Source organism: Carassius auratus, chromosome 8 (assembly GCF_003368295.1).
Source record: "Carassius auratus strain Wakin chromosome 8, ASM336829v1, whole genome shotgun sequence".
Taxonomy (NCBI): domain Eukaryota; kingdom Metazoa; phylum Chordata; class Actinopteri; order Cypriniformes; family Cyprinidae; genus Carassius; species Carassius auratus.
In genome coordinates, this window is record NC_039250.1 from 9,960,804 (window position 1) to 9,982,195 (window position 21,392).

The window sequence follows — 21,392 nt, forward strand, 5'->3', positions numbered from 1 at the left end:
CAATCAGTTCATGTGGAGTCCAAGACAGTAAAACAGTCTTTCTATGTGTGTGGCTGTCACGTTCCACGAAGTGGCATAAATGTCTCAGCTGCCCAGTTTCTCATTTATACACAGACTCCGATCCATGCCAGGCCTTTAGTAACACCTCTCTCTCTCTCATTCTGTCTCAGCTTCCACATTTCATCAACAGTTCCCTGCCAGCTCACGAGCGCTTGACGGCACAGCAGATTGACAGTTACCTGCGACATGAACTCATTTACAAACGCAATGAACGAATGGCCCGCCGCGTCTCTGCCCTCCTTCAGAGAAACCCCACCCACAGCTTCTTCTTTGCTTTCGGAGCTGGTGAGTCACACAAAACCTAAACCATCCATCACACACTTACACACTCGTAACAAAGTGAAGATGAGGTCAGTTGACACTGACTAGGAATAGGTTCAGCTCCACATACAAAACAAACGCACACACAATCTCCCCCAGATGGCAGTAAAATGAAATGGTCCTAAGAACTTTTCCCACGACTGAGAACAAATCACTTTCATTAATGTTCTGAGTGCACCTGTGTGTGTGCGTGTGTTTCTTTGTCTGTGAGACAAATGTATTCCTTACAAAAAGCATTATTTTCATGAAATTAGTAATAATCAGGATCATCAATCATGAGGTTGCAATTACATTTATTTTTTATTATTGGGTTTTATTTTTTTTTATGGTTACAGCATATATATATATTATTATTATTGTTATTATTATTATTATTATTATTATAAAAGTATTTATTTATCCATATATTATTTATATAGTGAGAGAAAGAGAGAGTGTATACAGAGAATATGAGATTTTGGGCTAATTACTAACTCTGGCCACATGCTTTAGAATAATCTGGATTCATTAGAATGAGAATAGAAATGTATGTGTGTACGCACCTGTTCTGAATCTAGTGGGAATTTTGCACAATAGCCTTGTACATGCGTAACTAAGAACACTTGAACACATTTAATAGTGAATGAGACCCAGTTAGAGGACAGACAGCTACTTTCATCTGTGAGAGTGTGAGCTGTTTGTTTTAATTTGCATTCCAAGCTAATGCTGCTAATGTTTCCTGAGTGCTGCATCAAGGTCCTGAGGGAAAGCCGTGGTGTGCTTTTGAGCGCATGGTTATGTTTGTGTGTCGTTCATTAGCACGGATGGGGTGAATCTGAGGTTTCTACAGTGTGTGTGAGAAACTTGATGTATGTGTTAATGGAGAACAATTTAACATGATGCCACCCTTTCCGGTGTTTAAAAATAAATAAAAAATTCATAAAAAGATAATGACTTTTACAAATATATCTTATCAATGCTCTATGTCCCAAAATCAACATTAAAGGGGGCGTGAAATGCTCGTTTTCACTAAATATCCTGTTAATCTTGAGTACCTATAGAGTAGTACTGCATCCTTCATAACTCCAAAAAGTCTTTAGTTTTATTATATTCATAAGAAAAAGATAGTCTGTACCGATTTTTCCCGGAAAAACACGACCGGCTGGAGGCGTGACGTGTGGGCGGAGCTAAAGAATCACGAGCGCGAGTAAGCTTTTGCGTTGAGAGCGTTTGGAAGCTGTGACACCGTGAGGAAAAAAACAAACAAAACAAACCATGGCTAACTGTCAGATTCAGCGTATATTTATGATCCAGAATCAGATCCTGAGGCTGAAACTGAACGAGAGCAGCAGCAGAAACGACTCGCTCCGAGCGGGGCTCGAACCCGGGTCTCGGCATGGGAGGCGGACGCACTAACAAGGAGGCAGAGATATTTGAAGCAGTTTTACTCACCGCCTGCGGTTCCAACACATGATCATGGCCCTTTTTCGTTGGGATTGCATCATCCTTAAGAAATAAACGATACGCAAATCCGTCGTCAAACTGGGCCTTGTTTGTAAAACAAGCATTTTCGAAATGCAGGGAACAGACACAAACACTTGCACAACTCTGTTGATGCTCTATAAAAATAAACTCCATCCACTGGTCCCTTAATGCTGTTTTTTTTTTTTTGGTAATCTGTGCAGGGTTGTCTTGCCCTGGCAACCAAAAATACACTTCTTTTGTGACATTTCGCGACACTCTTGCTCTGATCAGTGAATGCCTCTGCTCTTTTACTGTCTATGCTCTGCTCTCAGTGCTCTGCTATACGGGAGCGCGCGCTCTTCCGGCAGACGTGCCCTTGTGGCCCATATAAGGAAATTCCGCTCCATCTAACGTCACACAGAGCCATACTCGAAAAAAACTTTCCGAAACTTGTGACAAACCGGAAGGAGTATTTTTGGAACAGAAATACTCCTTCAAACGTACAACTTAATTTTTGAAACTTTGTCCATGTTTAGCATGGGAATCCAACTCTTTAACAGTGTAAAAAACTCTGTATGCATGAAATAGCATTTCACCCCCCCTTTAATAGTTGGATGGCTGAGGTTTTAGTTGGTCTATCTTTGCCTTGTGTGCTAGGCCTCTCTCTACTTAGAGCTCTTGTTTGAGTTGCTCAGTTTCACTTAGACCATTTCATACAGAACCTAGTCAGAACTACTGACAGAAAGCAAAATTAGCAGCTGTAAACCTGGGCTCGGAGGGTTCTACAGTTACCAGAGTGCTCTATGAGGCTTTGCAGGGGTGATTAAACTACACGCTGTGCTGGTAAAGTGGTTTCAACAGGCCATCCATCTTTGCTCCACAGCAATAGCATGTTTTGATTCTACAGGAAGCCCCATGGCACAGGCAACAAGACCCTTTTGGGAAATCATACACACGTGCACTCGCACATACCCTCAACCCTGACTCTCATAATGCAGAGTTGGAAAGAAAGCACAATTTGTGGAAACCGAATGCCTAGCTTTTATAGGGATAGATTACCCAAAGAAAAAAATAAATTCTGTCATCGTGTATGTCATTTATATCATCACGTTGTACCAAAGCAGTATGACTTTCTTCTGTGGCACACAAAAAGAGAAAAAAAATGTCTCCACAATGCAGTTACAAAGAATGGACTGGTGTACAAAAAAATACATCTTCCCATACATTTTCCAAAGTGTTCATCTGAAAAATCAAGCATAGCTCTACTTGGCACATGTACTTTCATTCACGATTCATTAATTTGAATTTGACAAAAATTCTAAATGATTTGATGTTTTTGAGTTCAACTCATTGAATCAGTCACAGTGATCACCAACTCACTAACCAACAGCTTAGGTATGAAAAACAACTTTTATGATACTTTTATAGTGCATTTGTGTCCTTTTTAATACCTAAAAGCTTCAGTAGCTTTTTTTTTTTTTTTTGACGTTGTGACGTGCAAGTGAAAAACATTATTCCTATATGTTCCTGTGGCACAGTGGCAGAGCATTGTGTTAGCAGCGCAAAAGGTTGTGGGTTCAATTCCCAGGGAACATACATACTAGTAAAAAAAAAAAAAAAAAATGTATAGCCTGAATGCACTGTAAGTTGCTTTGGATAAAAGTGTCTGTTAAATGTAAATTAGAGAAGTTTCTAAGAAATAAAAATTTAGGGTGGGAACATTCTTCTATCCATCGATTATGAACCGGATGGAGGCAGATCTGAATGCAAGCTCAGGTCTCAAAATTATCTCAGAGTTTCCCGTTTGAAAATATGACTTGCGATACCATTTCATGTCCAATTTGGGAACTGGGAAACGCATATTTACAATAATAGCTCATGAAGATGCAGTTATGACATTTTAAATGAAATAATTAAAATATAATATGCACAATTTAAAAATAAATTTACAATAAAATCAACAACATGCATAGAAAGTAGATAAGGTAGATTTCTATTTTATGCCCTTTTGGTTGAACTATTCTTTTAAATTGCTGTAGTAGAACTGCAACACTGCTAGCAGTTACTGCTCCCTGCTGGTTTGGAGTATCACATATACTAAAACCAAGACTAGTTTTGTGTCAATTCTGTTTTTCATAAGAAAAAGGTTCTTATTCCCTTTCATCTGTTATGCTTTGTTCTTTTGTGAGTGTGACCTTATGAGAGAGCCTGCAAAGTTACATAAGAGGTCAGAGGATAAGCGGGAACATGCCACCATGGCACATCTGTTTATGGTACAGATCACACACACAAAATGCAGTTATCAGTTTTTCACATCCGCTAGGAATCTACTAATAAACCTAGAACAATCACATATAAATCTTACATAAAAACCACCTATATGCCATAGGTCAATGCCATATGATTATAAACTTTGATGTACATTAATGCAAATCATTGTGCCTCTCAAACATGTTCAGTTGCATGTAATTAACTGTTTGCTGAGAAAGGAGAGAATGTGTGTGTGTGTGGCACTTCAGGAGGTTCTCATTTGCCTGGTTTCTCACTGCTGCGTGGAGTTTTGTGCTCTTATTGAAAACATCCCTAGGAATTTCCTGTGATGGCCACAGCCCAGGCACCATTCTCGATTTTAATACACACTCTGCATGTGATGGGGAGCATTTGTCTTTTCATTAATAGCCTCAGGTTTGTTTTGCTATTGATTTGACATGCATATGACACTAATAAATGACAAGGCTAATATCACAGGTGCTAAAGCAATCAGTTCCAGTAAGCACACAGGCCACTGTTTATGTCTTACAGTGTTTGTATGAACGTGATCACTCATCCGTGTGTTTGTGTGTGGTGAGGAACTCTCAGCCCATGTGTTTTGCAGTTGTTTGTGGTGGTCATTTTAGTGTCATTCCTATCAGAAGTGCTCAAAATGAATAGCTTCCAAGGAAATGATGCATGTTTGGGAAGTCCTGTTCATTTTAGTTAATAAGTTCATTTTGATGGTTTGGTTAAATGAAGACCTGTGGATTCCTTTTTACTTTTTATTTATAGTTGAACTGTATTATCTATGTAGCTTGACTTCCAGCAATTCTGCATGGCACCACAATAACCATTGCAATCGGTCTTCTAATTGTTAAGAAATGTTATTTAAAAGCAGGTGAATCTGCTTCAATGCTACACCTGGTTAAAATGGAAATCAGATTAACATTTGTCATGTTCAAACGATAAACATGAAGTGTTTTATCTAAATGGCAATGTCATTAAATAACTACTCCAAATGGTTACACAATAAAAAAGCTCAACTATTAAATGGTAATCAAATCTAATGGCTTTTGGGATGCTGGAGAAAACAGTCCATTTATCTTGAGCTGTAGTGTTGTGTTGGTCTGCATCTCTTAGGACTTTTCCGCAGATGCTAAAGTGACTCTCAGTGCTAATTAGATCTGCAGAGCTCATTATCAGACTCTGCTATTACACGCCTCATTAGCCTTACTACTAAAACAACTGATCTGGGTGCTAATGGAATTTAAGCTCACATTACACACATAACACATGTTCTCTCCCCACCCACACAGTTTTACTGTGACGCACTTTCACGGATGCATCTACCTGCATATGTGAATTCAGCCAATACATACATATTTAAAGAGTATGTGGATGCACTCCAAGACAGAGTCTGTGATTTATTAGGCGAATTATTTAAGCAACCTTGTGTCCCTTTACAACTGAGAAAAGAACTGTGGGTATTATTACAAAGTCAACTAATTCTGAGAGTCCTGGGAGTGAAAAAAAAAATGTAGTAGCCCTTTATTAAAATACATTATTAAATAAATTATAATATATATTTTAAATATGCAATAGAGTTGAGTGATATGACAAAATCTTATATCATTATATAAGTAATTTTATTTTATTATTTTGTTAATTATTCTTGCTTTCAGTAAGGTATTTGTGATATCGAATTTTTGATACCACAGAAATTTCATAATTCTTGTCACCAGTGTCAGTATTACAAAAATAATAATAATAATATTAATAATACTAGCAAAAAAAAAGAAAAGAAAAAAAAGCACACTGAAGACAAGTAAACAGTCAGAAATTAAATAAGAATAAGAAACAAATTATAAGCAATAGGACAATATATATATATATATATATATATATATATATATATATATATATATATATATATATATATATATATATATATAAATATACTGTCCTATATATATTGTTCTATAGTTTATAATTTGTTTATAAGCTATAGGACTATAGCTATATGTTTATTAGCTATTATTGTTTATAAGCTCCATATATATATGTATATATATATATATATATATATATATATATATATATATATATATATATATATATATATATATATAGTACAACAAATAAATAAAAATGCTACATATATTGTTTAAAGCAATCAAATGTATAAAAACACTGCATATTCTTTACTGTGTAAATTAAATATTTCTCCATATTAAAGTTACAAAAATGATTTATTCAAGAGCAGTGAGAGATTTTCTCTCTTTTTATTGTTTGATTAACATGAATGACAGACAGCAGGAATATTAGATGATTAGGAATATTCTGATCGTAAGCAATTTGTGTCTATGGGTGGATTTAGTTCTAAAACTGGTGTTGTGCAATCTGGAGTCCCTCAGGGATCAATTTTGGGCCCCTTGCTTTTTAACATCTATATTTTTCCGCTTGGTCAGCTTTTGAGATCTCTTGGTCTAAATTTTCACCTTTATGCAGACGATCCTCAGATTTACATACACACTAAACCTAATGACACTGTGCCTGTTTATTTTATTTCCACATGTATTTCCATGATAAAAGAATGGATGTCACATGTGAAAAAACTGAGTTTATGCTCAATGGCTCAACCCACCAATTACGTAAAGCTGGGTCGGTTACTTTGCCCGTTGATGGTTCGGTTATGGAGTTTAAACCAAAACTAAATGTGACCTTTGCTCATTTGAAACTGGCCTTTTAACTGTTCGATTAACCAGTTTAAGATTGATGGGCGATAGGGCTTTTTCTTCATTAGTTCCAAAACTGTGGAATTCTTTACCTATTGAGATAAGTCAAGCTAAAACTCTTAGCATTTTTATATCTCGCCTTAAAACAATTTTTTTAGGGTAGCTTTTAATTAAACATTTGTACTATTTATTTTTTTAATTGTTTTATTTTTTGTTGTTTTGATTTGTATTTCTTTTCATATTTTTGCTTGTTGTATTATTTTATACAGTATATTATTTGTTTAGTTCCGCGCTTTGAGATCTACATTTAGATGCGCTATAGAAAATAAAGTTTATTAATGTGAATTATTATATTATTATTATTATTATTATAAAGTGTTACTACGCACGTATTGATTGCAAATACAAAAATGAGACGAGTAAAGAAAATGCAGTACTTATTAAAATAATCACCCTTTACTTAAATATATGAACACAGAAAACCGCTGTTAACAGGTTAATAAATGTTTCCCATTCTATGACTAGTAAAATAATGGCAACTTACTTTGCTGAACATGGTTCTCCTCGGAGTATCTGTGAGTGCTGCGTCTTCTTCTTGTGTGACAGGTGTCAGTGTTAAGACACAATACTGCCACCTGGGAGCTCAACCAGGTACTGGAGATGGAGTATTTGCATGTGGTGTTATTATAAGAGAACTGTTCATTTTAAATATTGCGGTTATCGCTAATACCGGTATATTGTCACACACTGAATTAACACGATATCGATAATATAACGGTATATCCAGTATATCACGACACCCTAGTTCAAGGCATATAAAGTGGCAAAAATAACTCCGTTCAATACTCTCACACTCTATGAGCACACATATAACGAAAGAAGTTATCTTTCGCTGCTGATTGCATCTAAACATAAAACGCAATGCTTAAATGAACAAAAACGTCACATGAGCATATAGCCGCAACAGAGACGATACAAAAAAATCTGTACAGATATATATCTGTACAAATATATATAAGCACACACACATATAAAAAAGACAGTCAGAGAAAGATATACACGCAAAAAGTTGTGCAATACCTATTCAATACAAAGTACAGTTTTTGCTCTGCAAGTATGTGTGCACGCACCATTTCATGTCTATTTATGTGCAAGAAAGTCTTCTTTTTCTTCAGTCATGCCCACTGCTTCACAAAGCCTCCTAAGCATTACAAGAAAAGAAGTAGGACCCCATCTTGTCAAAAACTAAAACAAACGGTAGGGGCAATTTCCCCTAAATACTTTAACCCTTGTGAACTTTAACTGTTAATGCACTCCTGCTGCCCCTTTTTTGTCTCTTTACCCCATTTCCACATTTCCCCAACTGTGAAAATGTCCCCAACCATTGGATTAACTCTCTCTTTCTCTCTTTGGTAAATCTGCTTGCCTGCCACCCTACAGTTACTGTAAAAGAAATGTAAATATTTAAAGCCATAAAGGAAACAGTTTCAATGTTTCTGCATCAAACCCTTGAACCCCAAACAGATCTTTAAACAGTTCAGCCCAGTTCCCCGAACCCCTACATCACAGAGAGTGTGCCCTTATTATGGAGTCTGCTGAACTACCACCAGAGGAGTCCCTTTGGACAGGTAAAAGAGAGCAGCACCCCCTTAATTCTCACTAATCTCTCGACTCAGCTCAGATCCCCGGGATGGCCCGAGGGCTGGAATTTCCTGATCTCACTCTGAGATTTATAAGAGGTGTGAGAGCTGCTCTCCTTGCTGATCTGTGGGTCATATACTCTCGCGTACACCCGGGGCGGCGGAGAGGGTTTGTTGACTCAGAGACCATGTTGAGATTTATAGATTTCCTGCTGCTGTAAAAACTTGTAGAAGGTAGTGTATGTACGCATGGATTAGACAGAGCTGTGCTGCATTAGAGGTCAGTCGTTTGTAGGGTTATTGTGTTCGTCGTTTGTAGGGTGAGTGTTGGATAGCAGAAAAATGAATAAGTCAGAGATAGAGGCTATCCTCGAGCATCCTCTGACACACACACAGACACACACACACAGATGCATACATGCTCATAATAATGGACAGCAAGCAGAGAGAAAACAACCCAAAAGTAGTACTATGATCAAAGACAAATGAATTCTGGGCACCTACAATGCCTTTCAAATTCGAATCATATTTCTGACTATTTGTGCTTTCTCTTTTCTTTCTACAGTTCACTCTTGCTGAGGAATATTTTGTTTTTTGGCAGACAATGAGGCCTATTGTGTGTGAACTCAGTATCAGTCAATTTATATGTGTGATTCCTCATCAAGTGTTACACAAACATACACTAACAATGCTTGACTACTGACAAATATGTTAAAGTTTGACAAAGAAATTGTGATTTAGCAAAATAAAATAAAAAGATTAAAAAGATTCAATTATGGTTATTAATTTACTTCATACAAAATATGATGACAAAAAATAATACTGCAATGTATTAATATCCTAACAATTTAGGTTTGGGCTGTTTTACATATTAATGGCATATTAAATTAAATGCTATTTTAGGAAGTGTAAAATTAATAAAAAATTTGGTCACACTTTATTGTAAGGTCCAATTCTCACTATTAACTAACCATTAACTATGACTTTTGCCTCAATTAATTCCTAATTTGCTGCTTATTAATAGTTTATAAGGTAGTTATTAAATTTAGGGTATTGGGTGGGATTATGGATGTCATGCATTATATGTATTTTACAAGCATTGATAAATAGCCAATATGTTAATAATAGGCATGCTAATAAGCAACTAGTTATCAGTGAGAATTGGACCCTATACTAAAGTGTTACCAAATTTTTTTTTATGTACAATTATTACATATATTAAAAATGTCTCTAAATCTAAATAACTTCTAAATAAATAACAGTAACTATGACTTAAACTAAGAAACTGGTGTGTAAAACACTGCTCATAAACCTAAAACATTGGCTGTATATGTATGTATGCTCTTGTGTGTAATGTATCATGTATCCCGAAGGTGCTGACATATTTGGACACAACCCAAAATACTCAAACCAACACCTGAACCATTCACAGTACATCTTCTGAGTATGATGAAGGGCCGAGTGGAGAGAGGGGTATGGAAAAAGTATAAATGCACCAAAGAAGTCCTGCTATAAAGTGATTGAGAGCCCTAATTACCACGAGAGAGAAAATGGGAACAAGTCTGATGAAAGTCAGAGAGAGAGAGCATATAGTTCAAGCTGTGGATTTCCACATTACAGTAAAAGCCAGGCTGTAAAGACATTAGTCAAACATTCACATTTATTAATAGGGCAGACACTGTTATTAATAGCCACTTACAGTGAATTCAAAGTAGGCACATTCCCTGGGAATCGAACCTATAGAATCATTCCCACTATGGTCTACTAATAAAAAACTATGGGTTGACAAAAAATACTCCTATTCCAGCAATGGAAACACTACATGTGCTGTTTTCAGACTGATTCAGAGGGAATGAACTGACAGTCACTGCACCTGTCTCATCTCTGTGATTTGGATGAAGGATTTGAGCATAACTAGCGTAAAGCCAGGAGCTTTTTGCTAAGCCTTTGCTTTTGCAAATGGATTTGTTTAAGGCCTGCGTGTACTGGCTGTGTTTTCAAGATTTTGAAACAGCAGTTTGTTCTTGGTAATCAGAATATGCTAACTGCGGTTATGAAATAAACATCCCAAATATACATAATGAACTGTATCATCCTTTGGTGAGCTGCGAGTGTGTGTGTGCGGAGCATGGGTTTGTTTGTTTGTTTCTGGGTGTGTATATTTATTTATCGTGTGCCAGTGTTTTGGGTGTGGGTGCCTTAAAAGAATGAATGCAAGAGATTAGTTCAGGCTGATTTGTTTTGTAGCATGCGCCTGCCTCCTTGCATTAATTAAAGGAGAATGCTTCAGTAATGGTGCATTCAAGTCCTGCTGGGAAGTTCATATTTATAAGTTGGGAAGTCATAATTATGGCGTCAGGTATGGCTGCATGAGGAATTGTATTTTAATCATGATCCCGATTTCTGCTTTGAGTTATTAAACATAATCATCTGAATCTGCAGCTGCCAGATTTCAAGAGTTTAAATATCCCAGTTAAAGCTTTTTTTTTTTTCCAGAAATCGATTCATTATCTGCCCAGTGGTTTAGATAGTCTTCCCAACCTGGCAACCATGTAAATGCATTCTCTCTACAGTATGGAAAAAGTGCTGCCTTATAGGCAAACATGTACAGTTAAGCTGTAGTTTAGTGATCTGGGTCACATTTTATTTTAAGGTCCAATTCTTGCTATTAACAATCTAATTAACTTTTGCCTCAAACTACAAATTTGCTGTTTTTTAATAGTAAGTTAGGTAGTTGTTAAGTTTAGGTATTGGCTAGGATTAGAGTACATTACACATTATGTACAATATTCTTTATGAGTATATAAACAGTCAATATGTTATTAATAGGCCTATACTAAAGTGTTACTATCCTCTCTATTGAGATATTGTACTCAAATTAAAAGTGTAATAAAGCCAGTCTGTTTTCTTTCAAATGGTTGTTTGCATTGTTTAAATAAATCTGTGAGCATATCATGCGAGTTAATGTTTTCTTCATGCTTATGTGAAAATGCAATAATTGTGATGAAATGTAACAAGATTTAAAATGACAATAATCATGATTAATAATCAGGGTTCTGTTTTTAAATAATCATGAGTATCTATTTGACTATTATTGCACAGCCTTAACGTCAGGTACAATTAATTCAGTTTGGTCAGAGCAAGATATCAATGTACCTTTCAATGTACCTAAAAAAATCAGCATTATTTTTTTAACTCTTAAAAAAGATGAATAAAGAATGTGCATCAGCTGTGTTTTTTTGTAAAATAAATTGTTAAATATTCCATAGAAATTGTACAATACATATTTTGTTTCAAAACCATTTAAGTAGTTTTATTGTAAATAAAAATGACCATCAACTGCATCTATTACCCTTGACATAATTTTACTGTCACGTCATCAACTCTGAAACTCTGGGCTTGAGTTTTCTACATATAATTATGATATAGGGGTGCATGTGCATTCAACTCACAAATACTATCTATCTGACAAGACTTGAATGCACCAAAGTCCCTAAAGTCAAGTCAAGTCAAGTCTGCTTTATTTTCAATTCTTGTGAACAAGTCCTAAACAAGAAACACCTCAACAATTTAGTAGCGAGGTGACCAACCCAACTCACCGCAGCCTGAAACCTAAGCTAACTACTTCCTCTAATAGCCAAAGACTTCTTGAGTAACTACTTCCTCCAGTAGCCAAACACCTTTGAGTTTCCCATGTGTAATTACCGTTTGGTGGTGAAGTTCATGTGCGTTTAACTTGCAGATAAGATATTTCCAACACGACGTGTACGTATCATACAGCCTTAAAAAGTCCCAACCAAGAAAAATCTCACCAATTTGGTAGCTAGGTGACCTACCGCACCTCACCGCAGCCTGAAACCTAAGCTAACTACTTCCTGTAGTAGCTGAACACTTCTCGAGTAACTACTTCCTCCAGTAGCCAAAGTCTGTGAGAGTGCTCTGTCCGGCAGGGTTATTTATGTGGCTGGAACCCTGCAAATAAATACAGCACATAAATTGAACCTCTCGACCTCACACGCAGAATACAGAGGCATGGCTGTTTTATTCAACATTTCCATGAAAGTACATTCTAACAGAGTTTAATATGAACATTAAACAGAGGATGTGGGTGTGAAAGCCCGCTGATCATGCCGCCGTGTCATTGAACCTGTCCGCGTCTGACACTGGGAACGAAGATGAGGTGTGGAACACAAGGGGAGCACCTCAATGGGCCGCCTGTTTCTTCCCACCATGCCGAAGGGCGTAGCGCCGTAATCTGGCCGTCTGATCTGACCGACGCTCAGCGGTAGCCTCTTCACGCTCCGTGCCAGTCGCCCCAGCAGCCTTTGAACTTGGCGGCCAAGAAAGCATTGTGGGCCCCTCACTCCCCATCCCCCGCCCTGTCTTCACGACTGATCAGCAAAATAATGATGATAAAGAAGCATGAAAAGAGACAGCCTTGAAGATTTTCAGCGTGCCGTTAATAAGCTCACGGAGCATGCTGAGGCGATGAGGTCAGGCTGTATTAGCGCTTATTGCTGAGTTGAGTGACACATGGGATTATCGGCTGTGCAAAGAAGTGAAACAGCTTTCATCAGCATGGCGCTGGAGCGCGTGCGTTTGATGTCTCAAGAGTGAAGGAATTATGAGTGTATTACACGTGAGAGCCAAGGCGGAGAGAACATAAACACGGGCATTTTATATAGCCCCATTCTTGAAGGAACAAGTGCACCTCGAGATCAAGAACACAAGAAAAGGAGGGTTCTTGAGAGAGTGTCACCCCCAAGACTACATGCTCTTATCTGCTTTCTCTTAATATTTGCACACCTTTCCTCTTTAACATGGCTGCTACTTGTTTGTTGTGTGCTGCAGGTCATTTTCTGGGGAATCACAGTGTACTGGACATCCTGCGCCAGGAGGGCTATGATGTGGAGCACACACCAGCACAAGAGCCCATCACACAGTGAGTACACACACTCTCACACACACACACTCCATACCAGAATTGTGCAAAATTCTGAATCGAACAACTGGCTCCTATTGAGTTTATGAGTGTGTTGGCCACATCACACAGGAAATTTAATTGGAATGACAAGAAATAGAATCTACTGAATTACAATGGCAAGAAATTCAACACAGGTACTGCATTCTGGGAGTTCTCCTCCACCCTGGTCCACAATAGTTAATTTGTCAAGTATGAATTAATATATAAACTAAATATTAAATTAAGGCATAGAAATCTACTAATTAAATTATGCATTCTGTTACCTCGTACATGACATTCAAGAAAAAATGAATAAATCATGCACACGATTTTTGCATACGTTTTTTTTTTAATGCCTACTATGGTGCAAAAACGAATACATTTTTTTTTAAACATTTTTGATCAATTAAAAAAAAAATACTAGTCGGATGACAGTTTCTGTGGCAGTGTGAAAACATGATTGACATATCGTGAGGTATGTTTTTTAACCTGTGAAAATTTTGGACCTTAAGTATTAATAAACAACCAATATGTTAATAACAAGCATGTTAATAAGCAACTTTAGGGAACTGGCCCTATACTAAAGCGTCACCCTAAATATAAAATGGTGTACAATTCTGCTCTCACACTTGGCTTTATGGTTCTCACAAGGAAAGTTCTTCTCTTCACCCTTTCCCTATTCTGATTCTGTCCTCTTCTAATTCCTTTTCTTCCTATGCCAATACCTTGCCCACACACCTAATAATTATAAAGTTATTTAAACAACAAACTTTCCCGAATATCCTGTGGCAAAGAATATAATGATACATACTTCATACACAGGCTCAGCAAAGCATCATGTTTCACCACATCGAAACCCCAAGCACATTGTAATTCACTGAGAGGATATTCCACTTACTGTGCTAAACTGCAAACAGGGTTAAACTATCCCTTTGATCTCCCCCTGCTAACCATGACAGAGTGGGCCAGACCAGCGCTGTGCCAACTCATGCCTCACCCATTTGTCTTAGAGAGGGGTGCTATGCCTGCTCAAACAAAGACAACCCACCTTCATCGCTGGCATACTTGTACCATTACTCAACAGGCCTTTAGGGGAGCTGGAAAGAGGTGATCCAAAGGCTGTGTAGGTTGTACTCATTAAATAGCTGTTGTAATGGCTCCAACACCCAACAAAGGCGCAAATGGAAAAATGAGAACGCCGAGCAATTGAACGGTCCCAGAAAGGTAGTTCGAACTTGCAAAGCGCCCAACCACCACCGCAACATCCAGCCGGTGTAGTTTGAAAAACCTCCTATTGCAAATTTTAGTGCGAACAATTTCCTTTGGCACACTGCGGCAGTGGAAGTAATAGAGGCAGAGAAAGTGAGCTTGAAGGGGGGGTTCTCAGATTGCTGGAGATGATGACAGTGGCTGTGGTAACAATCTGACAGCTGGATGGACCGGCTGAATGACGGACTGACTGTGGTTAAGAAACACAAACCCTTTCAGCTTTATAGGCCCACGCTCCCTTCTGCTCACTTCCTCTCCACTGTAAAGCGAAAAAATGAGGTGATATGATGGGCAAGTATAACAACGTGCAATGGCAGCCGGACATGTGTTTACTAAAAGCTCATAAACCACAAACTTGAGGCCCGAAAACAGTCCTGTAGTGTGTTTGTGGTGCACATATGGGTGATTACGAGATTCAAACCAAACAAAACACTTTGTGGACGTACTAAACACGGCGGGTTGGCCTAACCGCAATGAGGCAGTTCGGAATGAAGGACGGTTTACCAGTGTGCACGGCTTTGGCTGATGTTAACTGCAATAAAATGCCCCAGTGGGCACTCACAAGCCGGAGGTGACAAGTATAGAGTCGCATAAACTTGGGCAATACTACGCCCTACTGGTACACTGTGGTAAAATCTATGTCCAGATGTCTGTAATATTCAATTCTTTAGTTAGTATGGATGATACTAAGGTGGTGATTATATAACACATTTAATAGCAACATGAACTGGTAGTTAAGCCTAAACTTGGATATCAGTAAGGGAGCTCAAGACTTGGAGCTTGTGGCTTTGACCTCACTGACTCATTGTGAATTCTTAGCAAGCCGAAAGGTTGATATAACACTGTTTGAAGTCCAAAGAAGTCCACACACACTCCCACTAAGCCAGAGCTTCTTTGAAACACTGCAGGGATGTTATCTCCAGTACTTCAAAAGTGTCTCCTGACACTGCACAGTTCTCAGATAACCTTTGTATGTATAAATCCACTTTTTTTAAATATAAAAAATTCAGACCAATAGAGATATATAGGGAATTACTTAATGTCATAAATGGCTTATGTTGAAATTTGAATTAATAATACAACTAATTAAAAATGTAACCAAATATAAACTCAAATTAGTCCCTTTAAATTCTACAATTACATTTATATAAAAATAATTAAACTATTAAAATATTAAAATTCTGTCCCATATCAGTAATTTAAGAGTTATGTCCATGGTGTAAATGATTAATTGTAAAATACTTGATTTTTATCTAAGAACACATAATAATAATTTGAATAATTATTTTAAATAAATTAACTAAAACTACACAAAAAATGTGGTATGGGATTTACTTTGAAATGATTTTCACTCAGAAATTGCTACTTACTTTCAAAAATTAGCCAACAAAATACATGCTAATATTATAATATTTTCAAATAAGAAAGCCGGCAAGTAACACATTGATTTAAACATGAAATTCTGAAGTAGAAAGACAAGATAGTATTTTCTTCTGAAACATACTCCAATAATCCGAGTTTTATTTACAACCTCAAAAAATAATTTTTAAAGTGTAAAATGTAACATTTTTATGGCATCAACTCAATTTAGACATCACCACATTATAATGTACAGGTAAAAAAATTATATTTGGAGATTTACTGAAGAATTTACATTATTAAATTATTAAACATAGCTAAATATTTGAGTGAGTGTTAGATGACAGCAGAAATATCTAATATTTTCTGATGACAAATATGGTGCTGATATATCATGCATCCTTAATTTTAAGCATATATATCGATACTTGCGTTTTAACCATTTCAATTTTATCTTTTTGCATACCTCAAGTTTTATAACTTCCACATGTTCTGACAGAAGGAGCTGGTCTGAGGTGGAGGGGACTACTGTGAATCCCACTGAAGGCAGCTCTGAGGCAGTGACGGAATGGATATCAGAACCTCCTGAGCCAGAGGAGATCAGCCAGGAAGAACTCTCCCACATGCTGCTGCCAGACAGCCTCAGCCAGCTCGAGGAGTTTGGCCGCTACAAGCGCCCCCGTAAAACCCATCATACACACAGTCGACCGCGGCTGTTCAGTGACCTGTGGGTGCGCATAGGAGACAGGTGAGGACAGAACGCATGCCAGAAGCCACAACAGGGAATTCAAAGCTGCTTTTAACTAACAAAATCCACATTTTTGTTTTCATGTTGACCTCAGCACGACTCCAAACCCGAATGTAAGGATAACCAATGGCTATGTGACGGTGGAACCTCCTCGAACACGACAGGAACAACAGCAAAGACGAACGCCGCTCCGAGACAGACTGAAGTCTTCCAGCCACCCCACAAACCCCAGGGCACTTGACTTCGCTACTCCAAACTCAACATATGAACTGACTTGCCTTTTGGCCTGTCTCATTTCACAACTGCTTTTCACTTCCTGAAGAGGGAAATGGGTCTCTTGGAAGCTCACGAACCAAATCAATCAGAATTTTATCTGAGTGACTTTGCCTGTGGTAAAATTAAATGGCAGTGAAGTACATTTAGGTACTGCTTAGATCAGATTTGGATGTCTGCCTACAGTAAATTAGTTGCCGCAGTATGTAACAGTAGACGTATGTAAGTAATTTCTAATTGTTACATCTGGCAGAATGGTAGTCTGAAAGAATAACAATAGGATAAAAGCAAGAACATTTTGTTATACTTATGCAATGACTCTGCCCAGAGATGATTCATAAGAATCAGCTTAGATTGTACCTTTTTATGTGAATACCACCATGACTGTTCCCCATCGCCCCATCAGAGCAGACAGCTAAATATGAATGTGTTCTAATAAATGATATGGGGCTAAAAGAAACTATACCAAAACTATCAATATGAGGTTAAGCTTAAACACCTAAATTATATAATAGAGACTTATTATGTAATATGGTCACTGACAGATAACTTAACTAGTTCACAGAGATGACACTTATATTTTGTAAATTGTGCATTTGTTCATACAGAATTTTTATATTTATTACTTCATGAAGAGTATATTTTCATGCATTTCTCAAGTATTAAAGTTATAGTTATGTTAACAAACTTGCCTTGTCCATTGATATTTTGCAGCGTTGCCGAGAAATCAATGTATACTGCCCTCTACTGGCACTCAAGCCATACAATGTTATTATAATTTTGTATAATAGCCTATAACTGTACTATGATTATTATTATTAATAATATTAAATATACAAATTATTATTATTAGCTATATAGTACGAAATTGTCTAATAAAATGCGAAAATAGTATTTATTTAAAAGGAACGGAAATGGTACAGTGTGGTCGACATGATATTAGAATAGCTACACATTTTCAAAGATGATTTAGCACATAACTGAAATGAACAGTTCAGCCACAAATAAAAATACAATAATTTTGCCATTACTCAGCCTCAGGCAGTCCCAAAGCAATATTATTTTCTTTCTTCCTGTCAGGTAGAATATCTTCAGACAAATTTTCCACACAATAAAAGCGGATAGTAACGTTAAATTTCAAGCTAAAATAAATAAATAAATTCATACAAATATTGACGTCATAGGCCCTTGTTCTCGCTTGTCATGTGACCTACAGTCTATGCATGCGACTGATCAAAACAGACGCAAGTGCACAGGGGAAAAAAATCGCAGGTCAAGGAGTTAAAATCAATATGTTCTTCGTGGCTTCTGAAGACTTTTAATATTGATGACAATTCATATGGACATTCATAGTTGTATGGTACTTATTATCTTTCTGGTATAGGCCTAGCTTGGAATTTAACTTTGTACTGAAAAGCTATCTATCTCCTTTATGTTTCAAGGAAGAAGAAAACACTGCGTTAGAATGGCGTAAGTAAAAATTAGAAAACATTTTTGTAGGATCAACTTCCCCTTTACACCCATTTAAAGTAATGAATCCATCCTGTTGTAGCCACTAGGTGGCAGACAACGCCTTTATAACTGAAAGAAATGGGTTGCAGTCTCGCGTGCAACCTTAAGAAATACGTTTCAAAAGATGCATGGTTTGTCTACGTTAAATAAAAAAACAATTATCAAATTTTTATATAACAATATAATTTTAAGTTGTTATAATAAACAATTGTGATATAAATAATAAAGGCTATCACACAGTAGACCTACTAAAATGCAGTAACAATAACAATCCTTGTCATAATTTTATCTTTAGAAGTTTTGTCTCAGTTAGCTAAACTTTAAAGCAACTAAAAGCACTGACAAATGCTTAATATTAAATTATTTGAAACGCTAGCCTATATATGTTTCAATATGTTTAGTTAAAATAAATGTAGGCTAATAGGAACAAAAATAAAATTGTTTTACCATGAAATTAATAAATTTCACTCTTTCATCTATATAGCATTTTTATGTATTTAATTATTCTGCACAATTCTTAATATGTTTTTCCTTCCAATTAAATACTGTGGTTGGGTGAATTAAGTTCAAACACTTAGGCAACTTGGCATCTAATATATTAAATAAAATCAATAAGTAAAGCTAGATATCAATGTTATGAATTTCTTATATCTTGTATATATATATATATATATATATATATTCACCTCCTGACGCTCTGCCTCAAAGTGTGTCACTTATCCAGGCAGAGAGGAACAAGTTTTAAAATAAACAGCTATTCGGCCCCTTAAGCCAAGACAGGACAATGTTTGCCTTTGCTAAAATACCATTTTCCCTGGGCTTTGGGGTGTTATTTGAGGGAGTAGGGGTCCTGACAGGCTGTGACCCCTCCCTGGGCTTGGGGACAGAGTGCCCAATGCATATTAATAAAAGATTACTGGGGAAAATCAATGTCTGAGCAAACTCATTAAAAATGCCTCTTCATCTTAAATGATTTCTGTTCTTTACCTTCACTCCGTCTTTCTCTCTCTCTCTCTCTCTCTCTCTCCCTCTGTTGCTTTTCCCTAGCGGTAATTACTTTCACAAGTCGTTTTCTGCCCTTTGAGTTGCACCGTTTCACAAATGAAGGTTAAGTTTGTTTAACCGTGCTGGATTTGCTATCCATGTTAAAGCATATAATGTGGAAGGCATGACTTTGCCCACACACCTCCAGGACCCCCTCGGCTTTAAAGCCCCCCTTTGCACGGTCAAATGGTCCAAGGTTAAGGCCCATCAGGGCCAGACCAAGACGGAGTAGTTTCAGCATCTTGTCTACATTGTGGGGATGCTGAGGATAGCCAATAATTAATATTAGATTGTATTTATTATTTTGTTTGGGGCCCTCAAATGCTCTCTGGAAATATATCTACAGCAGTTCTAATTGAGCAGAGCGAAAGATAAAGCATGCACACAATGGTTATCAACTCGAGGTCTTTCAAATATAACATTATAAATTCAGGCTATATTAGGATTCATCTGATCAATACAAATTCAGGGACATGTTTCTAAAACACATAACAAGAAGGGCCTTTGTTGCTAATGTGAGGGACTGCCATTGAAAGCCCTTTCTTCAGAGATCACCAGGTAAGGACAATTTATTATTTCAAATAAGTGCTGTTATTCCAGTTCCTTCAAAGGAACATCTGAAAAACACATTAGTGCATCAATATTCACCTTGAAAAAAATGCAGCTCTCCCCATTTTACAAAATGTCGATAATCTTGTTATTATTACAAAATATATTACTGTTCTATAATGTATATGCTACACAGTGTTTCCATTGAGGTTATTTTGCCCTTGTGTGGGTGTCAGACAATAAAGTAGGAGCCATTCAAGGATAAACCAACATTCATTGTCTTAATACAATATCCTTTAATTAAAAATCTCTCTGGAGTTATATCTTATGACAAACAACATGTTGGCTACATAATAGGCTATATAAATATAGAAGTTACATAACCGCTTTTAATGCAGTTTCGAGGAATTAATTATGTTTACCTCCTGAAGTGACAGTATGTTTAAAAATATAAACGTAAATAAAAAAATAGTTTATAGTAAGATTTTAAAATTTCGCTTATAATTTTAGTTATGAATAACAAATGACAAAAATGTGTCAAATGAACAGGTTCTATTTTTAATATCGCTATATATCCACGCTTTCGTCTACATTTAAAGAAATAAACTACGAATATTATGGAACGTATTTGAGCACGTTTTGTGCTGTAGCCTTTTTTTTCCGATTTTTAATTTGCTTTGTTTGAATTAAATGTTTACCATGTTCAATTAAAATTTTTAAATGAAAGGGAGACGATTGGACGTAGCTTAATAATTATTTTAAAGAAGTAGGCCTATAATATTTTCACTGTAAATTAGTACAGAACATTTAAAATGTCCATATTTTATATAAGTGTTTCAAACTAGCCCAATTTATGACAAGTTGTTTCTAAAAATATAGCCTGTTTTAATTACTAGCAGGCAAAAAAAAATATGTATGTATATATATATATATATATATATATATATATATATATATACACACACACACACACACACACACAAACATAAGTTACAGAGGTGAAAATAAAATGTGTTAAAACAGAAACTGAAATAGGTTACACAAGATAAGTTTGCATTATTTTGTGGCATGTCTCTATGTCGTGGCGCGCTATGGAATACATATTTTGCTACCCAGGAAGAAATGTTTTAATATGGAAAGAGAATGAGAGCGAATTAAGAAAGAGGGGTGTATGTCGAGGTTCACAGGTTTTCTCGACGTTTCACCGATTCATTATTTGTGAA

At 36.5% G+C, this 21,392-nt stretch overlaps 1 protein-coding gene across 3 annotated transcripts in view; it reads left to right on the top strand.

Annotated features, from left to right (window-relative positions):
• Positions 1 to 17,733, top strand: part of LOC113107255 (metalloprotease TIKI2) — a 56,409-nt gene extending 38,676 nt beyond the window's left edge. Inside the window, exons 4-7 of one of the 3 annotated variants that reach the window (XM_026269632.1) lie at positions 171 to 345; positions 13,304 to 13,394; positions 16,546 to 16,791; positions 16,886 to 17,733. In XM_026269632.1, the coding sequence (XP_026125417.1) occupies positions 171 to 345; positions 13,304 to 13,394; positions 16,546 to 16,791; positions 16,886 to 17,111 (738 nt within the window). In that variant the 3' untranslated portion in view covers positions 17,112 to 17,733. Of the gene's footprint in view, positions 1 to 170; positions 346 to 13,303; positions 13,395 to 16,542; positions 16,792 to 16,885 lie in introns of all 3 variants that reach the window. The other 2 variants (XM_026269631.1, XM_026269630.1) reach the window with 2 other exon arrangements.
• The last annotated feature ends 3,659 nt before the right edge of the window (positions 17,734 to 21,392 follow it).